This window comes from Electrophorus electricus, chromosome 15 (genome assembly GCF_041902795.1).
Source record: "Electrophorus electricus isolate QZ-2024a chromosome 15, ASM4190279v1, whole genome shotgun sequence".
In the NCBI taxonomy this organism is placed as follows: domain Eukaryota; kingdom Metazoa; phylum Chordata; class Actinopteri; order Gymnotiformes; family Gymnotidae; genus Electrophorus; species Electrophorus electricus.
Genome location: NC_137511.1, coordinates 161,548 through 182,299, shown reverse-complemented (window position 1 = coordinate 182,299; position 20,752 = coordinate 161,548). Strand labels below are relative to the sequence as shown.

Genomic DNA, 20,752 nt, shown 5'->3' with positions numbered 1-20,752 from the left:
CAAATCTTTTTACACTCCGGTTCAACTTTTTTTTGTTATATTACCTTGAAGACTTAAAAACCATATTGCTCAGAGCCACTGAACATACCGAAGCTTGTATGTGAATATCTGTATCAATCTTTTTCATTTCTCTTTTGATTATTCACATATATTTTTCATTATTTTAATCATTTTTAAATCTTTCCTTTCTATGTATATTGCATGTATACATTTGTGTACCCTCATCAGTCTTGTGACATCCTCCGATCTTGTAAACCGCACCATTCATTTACCCTTACATTAACTCTCAAAATACATGTCTGCAATCAGTAAAGGTGGCAGGGTAGTTTTTGGCACACCTACACTGAGGATTAAAACTAAGGACATTACAGCAAGTGACTAAAATATACTATACAGGAAGTATTGTTAGTACTGATACTAGTACTCCTAATTAGGGTTTTAAAAGCCATTAGAAACTATATATTTACCTAGGAAAGATTTTACTTAAGTCTACACAATTTTGGACATATGACATCACAGTAAAAGTTTTAAGGCAACATATACATGACTCACTATGGAATTATCAATAAACCATTTTTAATAAGCGTTTCTGGTAAAATTACAGAAATATAGTAAATAGTAATTGCTTCTAGGTCATGACCATGCAATAGAATTGCATCTTTCTTCCATCAAATGAAACAACAAATCCACGGCTGTATATTATAAAGCAATCATTGAGTCAATAGTTATCTTGTTAATGTTTGTGCAATAACCTTGGGTGATATTCCCATATGTTGGGACAAGGTTCAAGTCACAGTTATTAACATTCTAAGAATGTATAATTGCTTGAAACGTTCTACTGGATATCATGAAAATATAAGATTCACTCTTTCTAACAAACTTGTTTAATTAAAAATATCCAAATACTTAGACAAAACAAATGCCCCTGTTTAAAGCAAATAAAAAGTAAAGCAAATGTATTCAGCAATAAATTTGATTTAGCCATTTAGTGCAAATGCAGGTTTTATACAGTTCTATAAAACAGTTCAATAAATATAAGAATCATTCTTATTTAGAAAAATAAATATACATGTATGCTTAAATTTAGAATTCTAAATTTTAAAAATTTAGAATAAATTTTACATTTTAATTCACAAGCTAACAATGTTTAAAATTAATATATACTGTAGTAATATATAAAACTAACAATTTTCTAAAAGTAGGTAGGCTGTGGTTTTGTTTTTTTTTTTTTTTTAAATAACAGCACTAGATGATAAATGGTGCTCAGTTGTTAAGTCTGGAATTACTGTACCACTTTCTCAGTGCCACTCCACTGGTACTACTTATCACACACAGTGCCCCTCCAATGCTCCACCAAGTTGGCATGCGATTAAGAAAGAGGAACTGCAGGACAAAGGCCAGAACCACGTCCATAGTCCGCATGAGTGCTACAGGGCCTGCCTTCTCGATCTGCAGGGCTTTGGTGAGGAATGTCTGGCCGCCTATTCCTAAAATGCCTATGGCCATTAGGATCGCCCTGTCCAAGCCACAGGATGGCAAGGTCCACTCGTGCATTATCAACAGGATGATGATGCACTCAACAAAGCCCAGCACAGCATAGTACCACACAGAGAGGTAGTGGTGAACACTTCTGCCCATCTTCCTGAGGATGACCATAGCGCAGGCTGCCCCGACAGCTCCTGTGAAAGCAGCTACTGTGCCCTTGATGTGGTTGGTGTAGTCACCCTCAATCCCAGACAAATTTTCCCCAAAGAGGAAGGGGGGCTTTGCTATGAGGACAACCCCCGTGAGAGTGGAGATAGTGAAGACAGCATCCCAGATAGTGCAACGCTCCTTCAGAAAGATCCAGGCCAACAGCGCTGTGAAGACTGGATTGCTAAACATTATGACAGTAGCATCAGCCAGAGGCATCTGGAGGACAGCATAATAGAGCAAGATCATTGCACTGGATCCAAGGACACCTCTCAGAAATAGGAAGATGCGCATTCCATGAGGTCCCAGGAAGCCAGTTCTAAACAAAAATATGTACACAATGGATGGTTATTATATGTATTCTGCATATGAGTGTAGATGGCCACAAAATAAATATTTACAAGGAATGACTTGAAAGGCACTTACTTGTAGTAGATCATGGCTGGAATAACAAACAGCATCTGGAAAAAGCATCGTATTGCACTAATTTCAACTGCATGTATGCCCTCAATTTTCTTTACAAGAAGAGAAGCTACTGAGAAGAACACAGAGGCCAGGAGGCTGTAGAGGAGACCCAGACCAGGAGAGACTGGTTTAACCGCTGCTAAAGACAAGCAAATAAACAGTCAATCATCTGATCAAACATCATAGGCCACTTAACTTATAGCCTGAAATTGTACTCCATTTTGCCAGCTTTTTGTACAAATGAAGGAACATGAAACATGAGAATCACAGTGCTTGATTTGGCTTTGTGGGGTGAATTTTGATCCAGCAGTGAAATGAAATGAAGGGGTGAAAAACAGTATGCAGCAGTATCAGGTTTAGGTGATTTTGTTTTCCTTTGCTTGTGAAGATATATTAAATAAAAACACCAAGTATTACATGATCAGCACCAAATGACATTACTACCTGTCATCAAGTTGACCTTTTTTGTCATTATTCGCAGGTCATGAAGATGCCAACATTGGACATGGTCCAAATTGTGTCAACATCACTTGGACTGACCTCACACATGGGGTCTGGAAAAATAAAGGTCTGTTGATCAGGGACTCGGTGGAGCTAAAGGTCTATCAAGTTCGTTTGGAGTTGAAGTAGGTATTGTTTCCTGATGTGACTCATGTTAGCTTTCCCACAAAGCCATCAATGCGAAGAAGAGTATGGTAGATACCTTCGCTTCTTTCTAGTAAATCAAATCTTTATATATCATCAAGCCTACCTGTACTGGTATATTTATCATCATTCTTATCATTACTTTAAAATGTGTCGCTTCAAACACTAATCGTGTTAAATGCCTATTTGTGCGCGAAGACTGTGTTCCATTCGGCATTTGACGAATCTATAATCCAAGATGTTTTAAATTAAACCGGTTAGCGTTCATATAGATAGATAAACACAGAATATAACCTAAACTCAGAGTAACTGAAGTTTACAGTGAAAGCGAAAAGTTGATGTTACCTTTCCCAACAGACTGTGTCTCCGCGTCGTCCGCGTTGTCCCCACCACACGACGGGAAACACAGTCTCCCCGACAGCATGTCACTCACCTTCCGTGAGTCTGGCGATACGCCCGTACCGACATCGCCGTCTCTAGACACTTCAGACTTACTCCTCAACCGAGACTCCCTCCATGAGCTGTAAGGAGCGTCTTCATCAACTTTATGATCTACGACTCGTATGTTCTCCTCTCTAGAAAGGACAACCGATAAGCCTGGATCATCATCAGTGTTAATCACAGACTCAGTCTTCTTTCTAAAATCACCCATTTTAAGCTCCAACAGGTGCTCATACTTTGATAAAGTGCCTTGTCACACTGTTCCCCGATGAGTAGTACGTGAAAACAGAAGTTAAATTATTAACCTTGTGTAAGTAAGAAAACGCTCTACTTCTCCGCTAGAGGGCGAGAATGGGCAATGTAGGCTTAGCGGAATAATATAGGTGGACGACCGCCTTGTTTCACGGCGTTCCAACACGCTCTCAGAGGACTGATGCGACTGCCAACTATGACAGTGGTCATTTAGTGCTCCTTAAAGAAGGATGGAAGGAAAGAAACAAAGAGAGAGAAGGACAGAGAGCTATATACTATTGTACAGCTACCCATTGTTGAAAAGAAAGTTTTTTGTCTGTGCAGAGACATCAGCTGAACACAGTACAATTATAAAGTCCATGTTAATAAACCTAAGAGCCTGTGATAATGTTAAGTTGGTTTATTACACGTATGACAAACAAGTAACAAGTAAAGAACTAAATGTTCTTTTTAAATTTACCACAAAACTATTCTACAACTAAATTTGGGTTTATTGCATTAAGACTAGCCTTATGAATAAAATGTCTGAATCCCCACAAGAACCATCTACCTCTCTGCGCACTAAACTAGTGTGAGAAATCCCAATTGCGTGGTCCCTTTATATAAAAAATGTTACAAACTGCTTACAATTACAGTAAAAATGTAAACAAGTTATTTGGCAGCCTGTTATGATGTCACCAGTTAATCACTTGGTCTATACTTTTGTTTATTATATCTTTTCGGTAAACACCATTTCACTAGCATTTGTTGCAGGGAGAGAATATGTTAACAATGGCTCTTGTTAAGGGAAGGTAAAAAGAGGATAACTGAAAAGTGTAGAAAAGATGAATACAGCAATAAAGGACACAAAGGATGTTTCTAGAGAGGCAATCATCTGGAACCATCATTAGTGAGTTAGGCAATACAAGTGGTTTTGACAGTAAGCTTATCTCCATCACATCACTCTGTTCATCTGCACATTCAGTTTACACATTCAGCAACTGGAACCACTTCAGTTACTCAGGTCAATAATCAGATGCTCATAAATCTGAGTCTTCCCTTTGAAGCTTGAGGCCAGCAGGAACTCTCTGTTTTCAATGGACACCAAGGAGAAAGCCCTTGGGGCCTGAATGTTCAGCTCCTGAAAATGCACAAAGTGGTTCTTCTTGGAGTCCCACTGGTAGACCTGGGTGAGTGAGTAGTCGCTGCCTAGGATGGCATACTGCCAGCTGCCAATGGAAACTGGTTGGAAAACCATGGAGCCCCTGGAGGGCATTGTCTGAATCTCAGTGAACATGGCCCCATCCCACCTCATGACCTTGGAGTCACCGATGAAGCGTGTCAGACAGATATACAGCTCACCCTGCACTTTGAAGTGCTTGACAGCATAGACGTCCTCCATCTCAGGGATGTCTGTCCGCCGTTCGAACTGCTTCTGGCTCCGGCTCCACTGGTAGATTACAGGTCGCTGGGAGCTGCTGGATAGGATAAGGTGAGGCTTGCTGCTAATCTCCAGATACTCCACATCTGTGTCCCGGTACCAGGGGTGAAGGGACTGGTGTGAATAGAAACCATTCCCATTCCACTTGTATATGGTAGTGGATCCCGCCTTGGAGCTGTCTGCGATCACAAAGAAAGACTCACCATCCGCAAGAAATGTCTCAATGTCATTGGGCTTCCGGATTTTCAGGATGTCAATGTCTTGGATCTTGATGAACTTGTTGGCTGAGATGTCTCGTTTGTAAATGTGGGAGCCCCCAAAAAGCTGGGCAATGATAATGAAGACCTGGTTGTTGATGACCATTGGCTTGCAGACCACAGTGGATGTGCCTAACAAGCAATAAATGTAAAACATAATAAATGTAAAAAAAAAAATGCAGTAGTTTTATCATTCATTTTTACACCTTCTAAATATATTTTCTTCAGTTTTAAGTAATAATACAATGTGTAGTATTGTTACTGTGATGTGCTTCTTAGCAATCATGGAATAGTCTTCTTTAAACATTTTTATGTTCTTAGACTGAACAACTCTTATATTGCCATGACGTGTATTTGATGGCTCTCACTCTCGATGCTGTCATAGGGTCGGAATTCCATGTTGACATGGTCCCATTCCATGAAGCTGCATGTTCCTGTGAAGGGCTGTGCAAACACAGCATACTTATCATGCCCTAAGGAGAAAGCCTCCACAGAGATAGACTCAAACTTCAGGGTCTTCTTGGAAGCAAACTCTGCCACAGAAAGATGTTTTGAACCCAAACAAAACTTTCAATATAATTTATCAGTTTAATAATATGTTTCTAATGATTATTCAAGATGCTGTAAGCTTTTGTTGACTTTCTAGATTTGTACAATTGAGGTTCAAATACTTTTTAAAAATTAAATCATGCTTAAGTATTTTTAAAGGCTGGCAGTTTTAACACTGGTGAGTTGTAATGTTTTAACACTGGTGAGCTGTGATGTTTCATCACCTGCAGTTATACAGTCAAATGACTGAGGCACCAGGTCATTAATCTTCTTCCCCTGGTGAAGAGAAGGCCCACTACAGTATATCTGGTCCACTGTAGCATTGGTGTTGTACATCCATTCAACCAGCCATTTCATCTTACAGTCACAGTTAAACACGTTTCCTCGAAGATCTCTGTCAGAATAGGTTGTCACTTGTTATATAATATTATGAGCATTATAATAGAATATAAGAGAATACATTTGTAATGGTTTTGGCAAATTGTGAAATGTTAAATACCTACACTTTTGTTAAGGCATCCATACCCTTGAAAACATCTTTGGGTAATGTCTCAAGGTTATTATAGGCAAGGCTCCTGATCAGGAGATAAAATGAAAATATTACTTTTTATGGTAAGAGAGGATACTCAGGAGACAGGCATAAATAATCTTTCTGTAAAAACATTAAAAATAGGTATATTTTTAAAATACACCCTAAAATGTGACATACTCACAGGTGTATGAGAGATTTCAAACCTCTAAAGGCCTGAGGTGATATTGACTCAATTTTGTTGTTTTCAATAAACCTGAAACCAAGCACTGGTGTTACAATCCCTCACAATGCTGTGTTAAATAAAGGTGCTACACTGTAAGAAACATAGGTTTATTCATCTCACAGGTATTCCAGATGTGGTAGCCCCTGGAAAGCATCCTCATCAATAGATTCAAATGAATTGGCTGTAAACAAGCTGTAAACAAAGCCACAGATCCAGTCAGCAGTGATGCCACGCACTTGTCATTGTTCAATATCCCTTTAAACTTTATGATTACCAATCAATAATTGTTTTGTTAGCTTGTTCAAAGGCTTCCTATTAATAATGTAAATTAATGTAAATTAAATATTAATTGTTTGATTTTTGGCCATAAAAAACATAATGACAACAGTAATCACTTCTGTTTGAAACAGAATGTGATGTCTGATGTTTATACTTGGTATATTTTCATTGTTGACATGCAAGACATGCAAGCCCAGTCATGAGAATATTTTAGACAATCACATTCCACAGGGCCTTTAAAGGGACAGGTAAAAAAAAAAAATAATCAATGTTTCCTTGTTTCAATGCAAATTTTCTGCATTCCTTCACAAACATTTTGCATTTTCTTGCAAAATTAACATTTCTTTGTGAAATAACCCTGGAAGATAGTGGCATGTTGCAATACAACTAGAGTAGCTTTTTTACTTGAAATTAAATCAGCTATAACAGCTGGTGTTATGGTAATCAGATTACTACAAGTATAACAACCATTTTATTAATATAATAATTAATTTAATTTTAGGTTCCATGCATAAATAAAGTAATTTCAAGTATGATAAACAACTGCAGTTAAAGTTTGCTTTGACAAAACATAGCAGGACTATGAGTGCACATAATTTAATTTAATTTTCCTGTAAAACCCATCTATGGTTTTTCCAGTGTAATTGTCTCTAAATGTGTGCTTTAAAGTCAAATGTAGGAGAAATAATAGGAGAATTTAAACTAAAAAAAAAGAAGTTTCATGTTTATCTAGAAAGCACTGACATTCAAAATTCTACACGAACAGGATTAACATTAGTCACCATTTTATCTCACTGATATCTTCACTGTATGATCTGAATACCTCTGTATTATATTTATAATAATCTTATTTCTTAATATAACTCTTATAATGCCACTTAATCCCCGTGCTCTGATATACTGGCTCGTAAATATACAAGTCTAATGTTAGATGTAGTGGACCGCTATAATAATTTGCCAATAGGGGTCGCTGTTGGATGCCGGGGAGTCTGACAGAAAACATTTAGTTGTTAGCTCTCCTTGTAAAAATGACAAGTGGTTTTGTTCAGCAGCAATATAAAATTCTGTACATACCTACATACCTCAAGTTAACACGCGTCTAACATAAAATAGCTAACTCGATATTTTAAGAAAAACACAGCATTTGCAAGCAAACACAAAATGTTCGCTTGGTGTCGAAAAATATGACCTCTTTTTGCCCTGTCCCTTTAAGGGCTCTGCCTACTCATGTAGACGGTTCCTCGCGCGTGGTGGCAGGTGTTTTGTTTTGTTTGCCTGTTTTTCGCTTTATCTTCTGGGTGGGATTCATTCATTCATATTGTTTAACATCGCAATGGCTGTTGGTGGAATGGATGATAATGGCATAAGTGTCATCGCATTTCAGTGATTGTTTAGTGTAAGCTTTCTTCAGGTATAACCTTATGACTGTGTCATTTAAACATTTAAACATGACACATTTGTTCATTACGAGGCCCACGCCAAGGCTCTTTGGCTCTTTATTAAATTAGACACGGAGCAAAAGAACCCAAAATGCCCCCTCTAAGGGGAAACATGCAATACTTGTTTAGTACAGACATGTGGATACTGAACATGGCGATCATCCTTTAATAACTGAGATAGGTACACAATAATATATACCACATGAATAAAAACTCACAGAAGCTGAAGGGCTGGCGTGTGTAGGAAGCTTCCCCCCGCAATTTCGGTGAATCCAGACTTCACAAATGATCTGATGGCAAAAGTGAAGGAGAATTCACACATGAACAGTAATCTTTGTAGACGTCTCCATTTACGCGATGCGCGATGTTTCAATGTCAGCCCAGGTTGGATATTAAATTTTGCATACGGTTGAAGAGTTTGCTGAAAATAAACTATACTTTTCTTCAAAACTTACAAGGAGACGACATCTGGGGGGAAACTGTGTGGAACCGATCTGATATTTTCACACAAGGCGTTATCTTTGGTGCAAGTGCATCCCTGTGGGCATCTCGGCTGTTTCCCTCTTCGGCTGTCCACTAAAAGCAAGCTCGCGGCGATCCAAAGCGCAAAAGTGTATCTTTTCAGTGCTCTGTTTTCGCATCCCATTCTGTCACCATTTAGCGCCTCAAATCCAGCCAGTAGAATACCCTATTCCTGAGCAGGTAAACTGTGACTTATCTGGGTTGGATGCAGCTCAGTCGATAGCAAATAATTGATTGAATTGTAATGTTCGTGCTGTATTCGATTCGTCGCAGATGGGTCCGTGTAATGAATGCAACGAGTGAGCGAGTGGGGTCCCAAAGGCCAGGCGTGCATCCAAGCGATTCGTTCTGCGCTATAATGAAAATACCGTTGAGGGTGAGATTGGCTTTGGCCACATGAAGACAGCTAGCAGAAAATACAAAAGATACAGTTAAATCTAGGGTAAATCTAGAACACCAGTGCAATTTAAATGAAATTTAATTCAGAACTGATTTGCAAAAATATCTTCTTTTCTCATACGCCTATGATTAAAATATCAGATAGGCTACACAGACTATGCCATGCAACCAATGAGACAGCAAACGAAACAATTCCTAGAAATGTGTGCATGTGTGCTGTATTATCCAATGGTCTTTTTTCCTGCGATTACGTGTGAACGAAATTCATGGATTAGTGATGATTAGAATATTCATAAGGGGGGAAAACGCACCTGGTCCCAGGCTTTAGAAAAAAAGACTGTTTTAAATGTTTTCATATTTTATATATTCCGTGTCTTATATATATATATATATATATATATATATATATATATATATATATATATATATATATAGATATAGATATATATAGATATATAGATATATATAGATATATAGATATAGATATAGATAGATAGATAGATAGATAGATAGAGACAGAGAGAGAGAGAGAGAGCGAGAGAGAGCGCTGTATTTTATATTGGGCAGTTATCGAGTTCTCCGTGTGGTCTTTTGTAGGCATTCAGTGAAGTGTGTGTACAAAAAGGGTTGAGAACAGTAAAGGGTCTGTCGAAGTGTTTAACCCCCTGCCCTTTGTTCCGTGCATTCATTTTGAACATTTTACAGAATAAGAGACTGGTTGTTCTGGTTCTACAAAAATGCTTTCAAATTTCCTCCTCCGCTGTCTTTTAAATTTGTGACGAAAACAAGAGTTTACAAAGATAGGTCTGTTTCTGGTTGCTAAATGAACATTCCTAGATTCATTGTATGCCATACATGAACATAATATTGACCAAATTTTACCCTTGGTAGCTTGTCTTATTCTTTGTATAACTAAACCATTTTAAATATAACACCACATTACCATGGAAATAGAAAAACCACATTACCACGGAAAAATACTGCTGTTGGGAGAAACCGAAATAAATCAAAACAAAAGTATCGAAATCTTCACTCTTAATACCGAATATTATAAGATAATTAGGTTCGATAGCTTTCACTGAGTGGGGAAATTGCGAATATTGGTCATTTGGATTTATTTAATAGTCTTTTGTGGAAATCCGAGTTTTGTGTAAATTTGCCAATCTTTAAATAACTTTTCAGTATTTTTTTATTTAGCGAAAATTATGTATTAGATTGCTGGCTTTCGATCTGAATCAACTGAATGCATCCGTTATTCTTGAACGGATTCAGCGTCATCACTCCGCGCTTGAATAAATCGCTGTGTTGGCGCGTAAACACAGATGTGAGGCATGGATCAGAGTGGTCTCAACCTCGTTAAGGTGGTTATAATGACTAGTTTAAGATGGTATTCAGGATTTTCCAATAATGTCTTCGCACTGTAGTGAATTACTGCAAGATTCTGTTTTGTTGCCAGTAACTACAGTGAGCTGTTGAAGTCTGCTCACATCCTAGCATAATCAGGTCTCGCTAAACTAGCGTTAACTAGGTAACGTTGGCAATTCCCTCAAAATATATTTAGTATAATGATTTTGGTAGGATTTGTAACATTCACACGTGCATCGGTGTTCAGCATTTGAATATCTTTTATGAGGAATCATGACTGCACTATAGAATGTAAAGGGTGGTTAGCTAGCTTACCTAGCTAATGTTAGCTAACGTTACTGTGTTTGCAGTAAAACGCATAAGAAAAGGGTGCCCAGTGGGCTGTGAAGTTAACTTTGATGTCTTTGAGTTATAGCCTGTCTATGTCTACAGATTTTAATGATGGCGTTCTTTTATATTGACAGTCTAAAATGATACGAAGCTACATTAAATTTGTGATTAACAAGCACACCTTTAGTAAAAGGAAAGTTCTCAATATTGTAACTCCTAAGTCAATTATAAGTTATATAGATTTGAGTATGGTATATTTATTCATGGTTAGTGACAGAAAACTGTTTAAGGGTTGACCTTCACATTGTACAGATGCAATGAATGCAGATTTTGTCAGTATTAGATTTCCTGGGCTCTGCTGAAGTAGAGTTCTGTGACCTGACCTACAGTATTGTTTAGTTCCTGCAGGGATGACAAGGCACTTTGCCATTTTTGTCTGTCCCTGCACCACATTGAACCTGTTTGTTACTTATACAAGTCTTACTAGGTTTAATCAGATGTTACAATTAATGGTTACATTTAGATACAAATTTGACATACTCAAATTCTAATAATTCATGTCCAGGAAATGAAAAATTTCCAATCTTATTTTGACTATTATTGACTCAGTTATATGTATAAATTGGATTGTTCTGTAGGTTCATGGAAGTGGTGGATATGACTCCGATTTCAGTGATGATGAGGAGGGTGGCAGATCATTGCAACGTGGAGGGAAGAGGTGCAAGATTTTTATTATATTTGTCGAACAGTATGCAAGAGCAAATGTGTGTTTATAAAGATTAAAACTTTTTTGGTTCAAAAGTGATTATTTTTATACAGTACTTTTCTCCAGCTATTTGGATAGCAGTTCTGAAAAGCATCTCATGAAGATCATCTTAAATGAGAAAAAGAGTTTGATTCTTGCACTGTCATTTAATGATGACCTTTGGGGAAACCCATCCCAGAACATTATCTGTCATATTACTTATCACAAACAAATTTAAACTAAAAAGATCAGTATTCAATTAGGAATGTCAACTGTCCTCTTGGCCAACAACCGATTTATGATATCTTGAAAAAGTCAGTGGGCACAAAAGGTCCCTGTTTTTGTATCACAGGATTCATGGTTGGTCCCTGTTTTTGTATCACAGGATTCATGAGGATGAGCTACTGCAGAAGCCATTCCAACGAGGGAAGCACACAGCGGTTACACACAAAAGTGTGGCTGCTAACGAATGGGACAGGTACAGGCAGATTAACACAGATCTTGTTAGCAGTGCTGATATATAGTTGCTTGTTAATCATGTTTTATGTCCCGTTACAGAGAGGAGGCCAAGAACCGGCGGCACCATCTCTTATCAATGAATGCTGTATCCTTGCAGTAACTTGCAGTATATAGTAGAAACCAGAAAGGTTATGCATGCAATTTATGATTCTTTAAAGTGTTATTCACGCTTTAGAATATAATTTTATAGTTTAATTTGGATGGGTGATTTTATAAATTTATTCTAATTTCCACATTTTCTAAATGTATTCTAATTTCCACATTTAAGGTAGACTTGGATATGGGTATTGTTTACTGGCTAATGCTAATTTGAGTGACATTAAACCTTTTTCAGTCTGACATTGAGGTAGATCCCTTATTCCCTCTCTCTAAATATCCATTACCTCTCTTCTTTCTGTTGTGTTCTCTCAACTTTTGAGGTTTTTGTTCTTGATGCAATATTAACTTTTTTGTATTTTTTTAAAGTATTGTATCTGTATAGAATCTGATATAATTGCACAGACTTAAATAAAATACTTCTCTGCTGGAAGCATTTTTCCTTTGGTAAAAGGTCATGTCCCATGATGTTGATTATTTTGGCTAATATTTATAGTTATATATTCCTAACCAAGCATTCATAGTCTAAGATGCTTGATAAATATTGCCACATGGCACAACAGTTAACACTTACAATGCTTACAAGATGTTGATCCTTCACACCAATTCTTCAGTTTGATAGACATGAGAAGTTTGTCAGTGACTACATATTGTACTATGGAGGAAAACGTGAGGACTTCAAAAGATCCACGTGAGTAGATTGGCTCTCCTGGCAGAAACATTTAATCTCTCTTCATGTTAAAACGGAACAAAATGTGGCTTTGGTTCATGCAGCTCAAACACGCTGAAGTAAAATGAGCCTATTTTTTCTTAATGAGCTTGTGTGAACTGCATGCAGAGCTAAAGATAAGACTGATCTGGATGTGGTGAGGGAAAACCACCGCTTTCTCTGGAGAAATGAAGATGAGGAGCATATGACATGGTGAAGTTGAACCTTTTTACATCTAAGTCAGTCTGAGGTTAAATCGCCTTCTTTGCTTATGTAGTTGAAAGTATACATGACTCCTTTTTAGGGAGAAAGAGCTTGCAAAGAAGTATTATGATAAGCTGTTTAAGGAGTATTGTATTGCTGACCTTAGCAGATACAAAGAGAATAAGGTACGTGACCTCACTGATGCACTTTGTCTCTTACAAAAAAAAATCTTAGAAATGACATTTTATTTTTTTCACTTGTAGTTTGGGTTCAGATGGCGTATTGAAAATGAAGTAATATCTGGAAAGGGTAAGTTTTGTCTTTCAGTCATAACTCACTCATTTTAAATGCTCCTCTCCTCATCATCTAGCTGGGCCAGAGATTGTTTAATGTAGACCTATACCTCTGTATTCTAGTTCAATATCTATGTGGCAACATCGCTAGTTTATAGTGGCTGACTACATCACACTGCAACCTTTGTAACAATAAGAATCTGTGACTGTGGTTTCATGGGTAACTTTCCCAAAAACATGATTAGGATTCAGCATGAATGAGAGCGTTAAAAACTCTAGAGCTTCTTATTTCACTCTATCATAACTTGAAATGTAAGGTTTATATATACAGACTAGTAATATACTTTAAAAGGTAGCTGAGCAATGTTAGTAAAGGATCAACAGCTGGTGTTCCAAAAAAGGATCAACATTTCATAAAACTGCAAAATTGTATAAAGCCTATTTAGTCATTCAACATCTGGCAGCCTAATATTTATTTAATCAGCTATTTGATCATTTGAGTAGCATATTATTATAAGTAATAATTTATTATTCAGTGAATTTGAAAATAGTGAGACCGTGCCAGGTACTTCATGTATGTTTAACTACCATGTATGATAATTACAAATGATTTGTTCCCACATTAAAATTGGCTTGACATAACCTGTAAAATAGCATGGCAATGTGAGGGAGGCCCAGTGTACTTCCAGAGCATAAATTGTAATAGAATTTCCTCATAGATGACCTATGCCCAAGTATAAACAAAAATATAAAATACAAAACTTTAGAACATCAAGCTGAACTAAATGTTATTCTTCCCTCTTACTAGCTGCATATAAAGAGGCTTTACAAGATCAGTCTGGACAAGCAAATCTCTCTAAATTAATCTCCAAATTAAAAGGATTTATGAATTAAACAGAACAAATCTAAGATCCTGTAGTCCTTCATGTGAAATGTAATGGTGAAGAACATTCAAAACAGTGATTTGACTGAAAACAGTAACTTACGTTTTAGGAATGTTCATGCAGATTTGGTCAGTATTCTGAACATTAACTGGTTTATGTCCAGTAAACTTGCTAGATAGCAGGTTAGCGTCATAGAGTTGCCATTGCAACTCACCTAACTTATTCTGGGATTAGTTTTTGGAACTGAAAGTACAGAGTTTCCACAAACTGTGAGTTAACAGAACTGGGTTATTTGCCAAACCCACTTTCTGACCCCCCCATCTGTCCATGCCACTAGATGGTGTCATAGGCTTAGACTATTCTGTTCAGTCACTGCCAAATGTTCAAATGTTTTTTTTGTTAATGTCATAGCTTTTGCAACGCGGTTAGAACCTTTCAGTTCTAACAGTTTTCAGTAGAAAACAACTGGGCAGAAAAATGTCATGCATAAGATTTTCTTGTGACTTTGTTTGTTGTCTGGCAGATTTGTGATCCCATCCATTAGTGGAGACTATTTTTTTCTAATAATAAATCAGTAATATTGTGGGTTACAAAACTTGTTTTTGACTTTTTCAGTCTTTTTCAGTTTGCCTCATGAGTAAACATAGCACGTGTGTAATGTGAGATGTTTCTAATATTGGAAGCTCTGACAGCATTTTAGGAGTGGAGTCTGCAGTGGAGCAGCTAGAGAACTTCACTGGGACCTGAACCTTAGGTGTCTTTGCTCCTTTATTTGGCTGTCATGCTCAGATTGTTTATCTGCAGCTCTGGCTGTCTTGTGGATATTAATAATATGAAAACCAAATTCATTTAAATGAACCCTAATGTTTTTCACATGAACTTCCACTTGGACATGGATTAAAAGTTAGCAAAATGTCAACAGCATGCAAGAAAAGATAAATACTCTTTTTGGACTTTTTACAGAGTTTAATCATGATCAGCTTTATTCCTGACCCACTGGCTCCATTAAATCAATGTTATTTTAGTCTTGCCTGATCATGCTTCAGTTTTATCTTATATATATTCTCAGCATGTTACTGTGTACCTTCCACATACAGTGTCAAGCACACTGACTGAGAAAAGCTTGGCATAGTTCACATAAGCATCAAACGTGACCCGTTTTTTGTGTCCTTATGAAACAGTTTTGCAAAAAATAATTAAAGAAATAAGTACAGTGACTAAACACCATGGTGCAGGCATGTAGAATCAGAATTAATATTGCAACTTTGATTAGTAACCCACTGAACCGTCTGTGATCATGTACTTCAGTTTAGGATTCTTGGGATGTTTCCCTTATATTTTTATTCATTAAATATTTGGCACATTAACCACAGATTGAATTCCCCCATAAGAATGCCATCATATTTGAATCATCAGAAAATCACTAATCTTTTACTACTGGGCCTTGTACTTCATGTATACTGTATACATGTATACTGGGCCTTCTACTTCATGTACTTCATGAGTTGTGGATATGCGATTCCCAGTGGCATGTCAAGAATTATCACTTAACAAGCAGGAATGATGACAGTTGACAGGAGTTTCATTAGTTTTCACAAATAAGATGCCAAATCTGCCAAAGTGTCATGTTTTAATGGTTGTTATTGTTATACTGGGTTAAACTGTAGCAATCTAATTTCAGTGAGCATTAGGGGTTAGAAAAGCCTTCTGATTTATTTTATTTGTTTGTTTGACATGCACATTCACATCTCACATTCTGTCTTGTCTCCAAAATGGCTGATACTACTGTTATGGCATCTATAGGCAGCTAATACTGTTATGCAAACAAAGTAAGTTTGTGCATTTTAATGAAAAACTAAAACTAATCAAGCAAAAACAACACTAAAGAATCAAAATATGGAGACAAAATGTGCCTTGGCTGATTGAGTACATATAAAAGGAAAATTGTGTAAATTAGATTGTTTTTTTTGTTTGTTTTTTTATTATTAATTGAATAATTTATTTATAAAAAGGCCTGCCAGCAATTTTCACTAGAACGAAAGATGAGCCCAATCTTTGTAAGATATAATGGGGCAAAATTCGTAAAACCTACTGCCAGATGTAATGTGAGGTTACCAACAAATAGCATTGCTGTAACATGTTTCCTCAATCATAAATGTGGATTGCCGGCATATTTTACTGTGTGGGTGATGTAAGATGCTACAGCATTTTGTCCTCATGATGTTAGCAATTCATAATAGAACATCACTCTGCAAAATATATCACCAGAACCCATCTGAGGGTAAATGTCCTGGTAAGAAGCCATTGTGGATTGGATTATCTTTTCTCAAAAAATGTATAGTCACTTGAGCAGGATCTCAGAATGTCATGACATTTTCCCATTAGAAATGCAAATTTACTTTTTACAAAGGAAAAAATTATAAACAAATATAGACTGAGAAGAGAGAGATTTTTTTTCATCTCTTCCATGATTTAGATCATAAAGTCATCAGCTTTCACATCATGGTGAAAGTTAACAAATGTGTTAAATTTATATGCAACTGGTCTCACGACTGGGGTTAGTCAGTCATCTGTCTCTTGGTGTGGGTCTTGAATATGTATGGCCTTGTTTACATGCCAGTTTTGATTGGCATTCATCTGGAATAAAAGTGAATTGACCACAGTAGTAAGTTGACAGTAGGATGTTAATTATTACCACAGTAACTTTATGAATAGGAAACAAAGACAGTGTTGCATGTTGTACACGATGTAGTGTACCATCAAGTTTTATGAATCCGACCCATGTCATCATGGTGGGGGATGCCTTTCACAGTTGCTCTGCTTGATGACACACTTTCCTCCAGCAGAAATCATTTGCATCCCCTAAGCCTAATGCTGCTAATGCTAGGCTATAGGCCAGACTGGGGGGGGATGGGTGAAAGGAGTTCCCTCCCCTCTCACGTGGGTGTCCATTACACTAAGCCATCAGCATCAAAGCCTTTCCTTTTGTTCTTAAATTCCTTCCCTAATGTAATGCTACTTATCTTCTCTGTGCAAATCCAATGTCTACCCTCACTCTTATCCTTCAGTTGCATATTCATGTATGCATGCATTATTGTGTTGTGTGCGGGGTGTGTGGGTGTTGATCCCAGTGCCTGTTTGCAGGCCAGTTTCTATGTGGAAACAAGCGCTGTGAAAGGCAGGAAGGTCTGAAGAGCTGGGAGGTGAACTTTGCTTATGTGGAGCATGGTGAGAAGAGGAACGCCCTGGTGAAACTGCGTAAGGTTGACTTTTGGCTGGGCCCACCTACACCTCACTGTTATTAATCCACTCTCCTCAGCAGACCCCAGAGTGCAGCTAATCTTATTACAGTAGACTTAAGAAAAGGCCATTCACGTCCACCACTATTAGAAATTGTACAGTCCATGATTTTATGCCGTTTTATAAGTCTTCCTGCAGGCAGTGATAACATTAAAGGATCAGATATATGGTTCCACGTCAGATCAGTCTATTTATAAATATTGCAAATATATATTCACAAGCAGCATAAACTTGGCTCCAGTGGTGTTTTTGTTCTTTCTTAGGACTCTGTCTAGAATGTTCCTACAAATTGAATTATCATCACAAGTAAGGAGATTTTCTATATGATTTAGTAGCTTTATTCTTTAATGTAGGTCTAAAAGGAGGCCTTTGATTCAAAGTGCCTTCTCTGTTAATAATGAATGAATAGTGAATTTCATCAAGGACCAGTGTGCATGATGTGAATGACAAGATCATAATGCAACTCCCACAATCTTTTTGCATTTATTAAGGTTTCAGACCATTTTTTGTTTCATGTTACAGGAGAAAGGAGGTCAAGACTAAGAAAAAATGCAGGTTAGGAGAAAGCAGTGCGTCCCAGGCTCACAAGCCCAAGCATCGGCTCAAACGGAAACACAAAGAGACACATGAACACAAAAAGAGACAGAAAGGCAAGAATGTGCAACACTTGCCTTTTATTGCCACTTTTGTATTAACGATTTATGCTTGCCATTCAGCTTTGATATCTTTGCTTACTCTTAGATAGACTATTGAGAACTCTTGATCTGTGTCAAGGTCATAAGACTGAGGTTGGGGCAACGTGGGGCACCACCATGTTCCACTCCCATGAAACATGTTTCCTCAAGGGCAGAACGCTACCTGTGGTGCACATTGACAGATTCATACAAGAACTGCAATGTAGTTCAGTGTTTTTCACTGAAGGATTTTTTGAAAAACACAGCTTAGGTAAACATTCCAGCACTAGTCCAGGCTTGAAGGGAGTATGCGATGTCTTCTGTTTATAATCTTGTGTAATGCTCTGAGAGAAGTTATTCATTCTTTTGCAAACAAAACAAAAAACCATATATATCATGTGCCTGCTTCATGCTGTTCAGGTAGGAATTTGTTTCTGAAAAAATTCTTATGCTGTGTACCTGATATGATCAACTTTTTTCTTCTGTCAACAGAGCACTCTTCTTCAAGTTCAGAGAATTCCCTGGAGCAGGACAAAGGTTTGAGCTGCACCTACATCTCTTCCCCAGCCTGACCACTTTTCAAGCATGCACTCAGTGAACAGAGTGCTTGCCTGACACTCAAAGTATACATTTATCATGCCTTCCACAAACAAAAAAAGGCACAAAATTAATTATGAAATAACCTTCTCAGCTGGATGGCTGCCACCTTTATGAGATGCAGTCTGGTCACAGCATTGCAGCTTGGAGTAAACATTTACCTTACTGGGGTGTTAAATCTTGTTTCTGGGGTAAACTGACTTGTTTGAATATCTGTTTTGCACTCCTACAGAATCTGAACGTGAAGAGGAAGCAAATGGTCCCTCAGAGTCTGAGCACTGGAAGGGCCCAGCTCCTGCTACAGAAGACAAATCCAGGTCAGCTCTGCCAGCTCTAGTGCCACATATGGCCACTTGCACATATGAAGGAAGCTTCTCAGGAATGTTTAGCTGTACACGATGAACAGTGCCATCAAGTTCATTGCTGATATTCTTTCTTCCAGGGAGGAGGAGTTCGAAGAGTATTTTGAGGACATGTTCCTCTGAACAAAATACGGTGCACCATCAAAAAGCTGTTTTGGAAACAGCTACAATGCTTCTGTATCAAATTTTATTATCTGTCTAAGATTGGGGTAAATAAAATGCTCACAATTCTGTTCCCCATTTAGCTTTCTCCTGTTTTACATGTTTAGCTCCGAATTCAGTTCTACATGTTTAGCTTTGAATCGACTTGTCTTCGGTAGCAGCAGCTTTTAAGTCAGGCTGAATTTTTTGCATGGGAGAGGCCCACAGATAACAGCCATGAGCTTCAGTTGCATATGCGCACTTCAGTTGCATATGCGCACCCACTCTTACTCCTTCTGTAATGACCTACCAAAACTGTGCAAAGCCAAGCCAGTCAATGGGAGAGTCCGCCTTTAACCAGCATGTCTAAGCATTTTACAGACTTATCTTGCCTGTATGATTTGTACTTGCAGACTACCTTTTCCATGTTGCTATAGCAAGCAGGATAAAAAATCTTTTCACCCTTGTGCTGGCTTGCGTATTAAAAAGTGGCTATAGGACAAGGACGCTCCTCCCAGTTTGACTGAAACTAGATGCCACTCAGCTGCCAGCCTGTGTAACTGAGCTTCTTTACCACAGGCTGATCCAGCTTTATTAGCTAATCCCTCACATGGTGGAGAAGCTAGAGAAACCTTCCAGTGCTTAAAAGTCTTGCCTGGTCTGTCCTCTGAGCAACACGACATAAATAGAACAAGTATAGCAAGACAACAGGAATCAGCTTGGTAAATGTGTTTGAATCATCATGACATGTGAAATCTGCATTGATTTGTTTACATGATGAATTTATTTGTTTACATTGCTATTTACAACATATACTCAGCAAGATTAGTTAAATAAAGGGACATTGGATGTAAATTCTTCATTCTTTTACAAGGATCATACACTACTAGTATGATTGCAACCAAATGTGTGAAAATTAAACATTTGATATGATTAACTCTTTTGAGCCCTTGTGTCTCCTGAAGGCCTTCACTGTGCAGTTAAGCAGAAATGGCCTGTTACTGGACTGGTCTATTTCCATGTAGCCATTCATCAATGCTATATGTGCATTGCAGGGTTTTGTGGCATTGTGGGGGGCAGTGAAATTGTTTTGTTTCCTGAATTACAATGCAAGCGTTTACATATTAAAATACAAGAACATTTTATAGCCCTTTATGGTCCTTTCTGTAAATTCAGTGCTAAATAAGTACTTTTAACAGCCCGTTTCTCTTTTTTAATTTGTTAGATTTTTTTGTGTGCTGATTTATTTCACCATAGATTGTTACTTTCAAAAGTCATATCTGGTTACTTAAAAATGCTCTTTCACAAATTTACATTCTATGTAATATAAACCACACTTCTTGATTTATATGACATATTTAAAAACTAAAACTTTGTTCCACACTTGTCATTAAACAGTCAAAGTGGAGGTTCATGTG

General features: G+C 37.5%; 3 protein-coding genes across 8 annotated transcripts; 1 reads left to right on the top strand and 2 right to left on the bottom strand.

Annotated features, from left to right (window-relative positions):
• Window positions 1–559: 559 nt before the first annotated feature.
• slc35g1 (solute carrier family 35 member G1) lies at window positions 560–3,473 on the bottom strand. 3 transcript variants are annotated; one of them, XM_027021869.3, is made up of 3 exons: window positions 3,148–3,473; window positions 2,119–2,296; window positions 560–2,011 (listed from the first exon to the last, which is right to left on the bottom strand). In XM_027021869.3, the coding sequence occupies exons 1-3, from the start codon at window positions 3,452–3,454 to the stop codon at window positions 1,264–1,266; spliced, it is 1,233 nt and encodes a 410-aa protein (XP_026877670.2). In that variant the 5' UTR covers window positions 3,455–3,473; the 3' UTR covers window positions 560–1,263. The 3 variants fall into 3 exon arrangements, with proteins under 3 accessions (XP_026877670.2, XP_081554012.1, XP_081554013.1); XM_081697886.1 differs by having other exon boundaries at window positions 2,119–2,293; XM_081697887.1 differs by lacking the exon at window positions 3,148–3,473 and adding an exon at window positions 2,602–2,710.
• lgi1b (leucine-rich, glioma inactivated 1b) lies at window positions 3,239–9,316 on the bottom strand. Of its 4 annotated transcripts, none has more exons than XR_014117235.1 (10): window positions 8,650–9,315; window positions 8,413–8,484; window positions 6,597–6,668; window positions 6,435–6,506; window positions 6,225–6,296; window positions 5,946–6,115; window positions 5,541–5,705; window positions 5,119–5,304; window positions 4,837–4,952; window positions 3,239–3,377 (listed from the first exon to the last, which is right to left on the bottom strand). XR_014117235.1 is itself a non-coding variant. In XM_027021867.3 (9 exons), the coding sequence occupies exons 1-9, from the start codon at window positions 8,838–8,840 to the stop codon at window positions 4,933–4,935; spliced, it is 1,020 nt and encodes a 339-aa protein (XP_026877668.1). In that variant the 5' UTR covers window positions 8,841–9,315; the 3' UTR covers window positions 4,799–4,932. The 4 variants fall into 4 exon arrangements, 2 of the variants coding, with proteins under 2 accessions (XP_026877665.1, XP_026877668.1); XR_014117236.1 differs by having other exon boundaries at window positions 4,837–4,949; XM_027021867.3 differs by lacking the exon at window positions 3,239–3,377 and having other exon boundaries at window positions 4,799–4,952.
• A 1,028-nt stretch (window positions 9,317–10,344) lies between these two features.
• fra10ac1 (FRA10A associated CGG repeat 1) lies at window positions 10,345–20,271 on the top strand. The gene is made up of 14 exons (XM_027021870.3): window positions 10,345–10,476; window positions 11,449–11,528; window positions 11,941–12,033; window positions 12,114–12,159; window positions 12,785–12,861; window positions 13,009–13,092; window positions 13,184–13,268; window positions 13,347–13,392; window positions 17,405–17,518; window positions 17,824–17,866; window positions 18,083–18,210; window positions 18,727–18,771; window positions 19,064–19,148; window positions 19,274–20,271. Exons 1-14 carry the CDS (start codon window positions 10,447–10,449, stop codon window positions 19,314–19,316), a joined length of 999 nt encoding a protein of 332 aa, XP_026877671.1. The 5' UTR covers window positions 10,345–10,446; the 3' UTR covers window positions 19,317–20,271.
• The last annotated feature ends 481 nt before the right edge of the window (window positions 20,272–20,752 follow it).

What these genes read in the sequence shown, in the direction of transcription:
- slc35g1 (XM_027021869.3), bottom strand. Translation starts at nt 3,454, where the DNA reads ATGGGTGATTTTAGAAAGAAGACTGAGTCTGTGATTAACACTGATGAT. An exon ending in GACACAGTCTGTTGGGAAAG is followed by an intron (nt 2,297 to 3,147) that starts GTAACATCAACT and finishes GCTTGTCTTTAG; the next exon opens with CAGCGGTTAAACCAGTCTCT. An exon ending in CCAGCCATGATCTACTACAA is followed by an intron (nt 2,012 to 2,118) that starts GTAAGTGCCTTT and finishes ATTTTTGTTTAG; the next exon opens with AACTGGCTTCCTGGGACCTC.
- lgi1b (XM_027021864.3), bottom strand. Translation starts at nt 8,840, where the DNA reads ATGGGATGCGAAAACAGAGCACTGAAAAGATACACTTTTGCGCTTTGG. An exon ending in TTGAAATCTCTCATACACCT is followed by an intron (nt 6,297 to 6,434) that starts GTGAGTATGTCA and finishes TCTCCTGATCAG; the next exon opens with GAGCCTTGCCTATAATAACC. An exon ending in ACCCTATGACAGCATCGAGA is followed by an intron (nt 5,305 to 5,540) that starts GTGAGAGCCATC and finishes ATTGCTTGTTAG; the next exon opens with GCACATCCACTGTGGTCTGC.
- fra10ac1 (XM_027021870.3), top strand. Translation starts at nt 10,447, where the DNA reads ATGGATCAGAGTGGTCTCAACCTCGTTAAG. An exon ending in ATCTCTTATCAATGAATGCT is followed by an intron (nt 12,160 to 12,784) that starts GTATCCTTGCAG and finishes CCAATTCTTCAG; the next exon opens with TTTGATAGACATGAGAAGTT. An exon ending in TTCCCTGGAGCAGGACAAAG is followed by an intron (nt 18,772 to 19,063) that starts GTTTGAGCTGCA and finishes GCACTCCTACAG; the next exon opens with AATCTGAACGTGAAGAGGAA.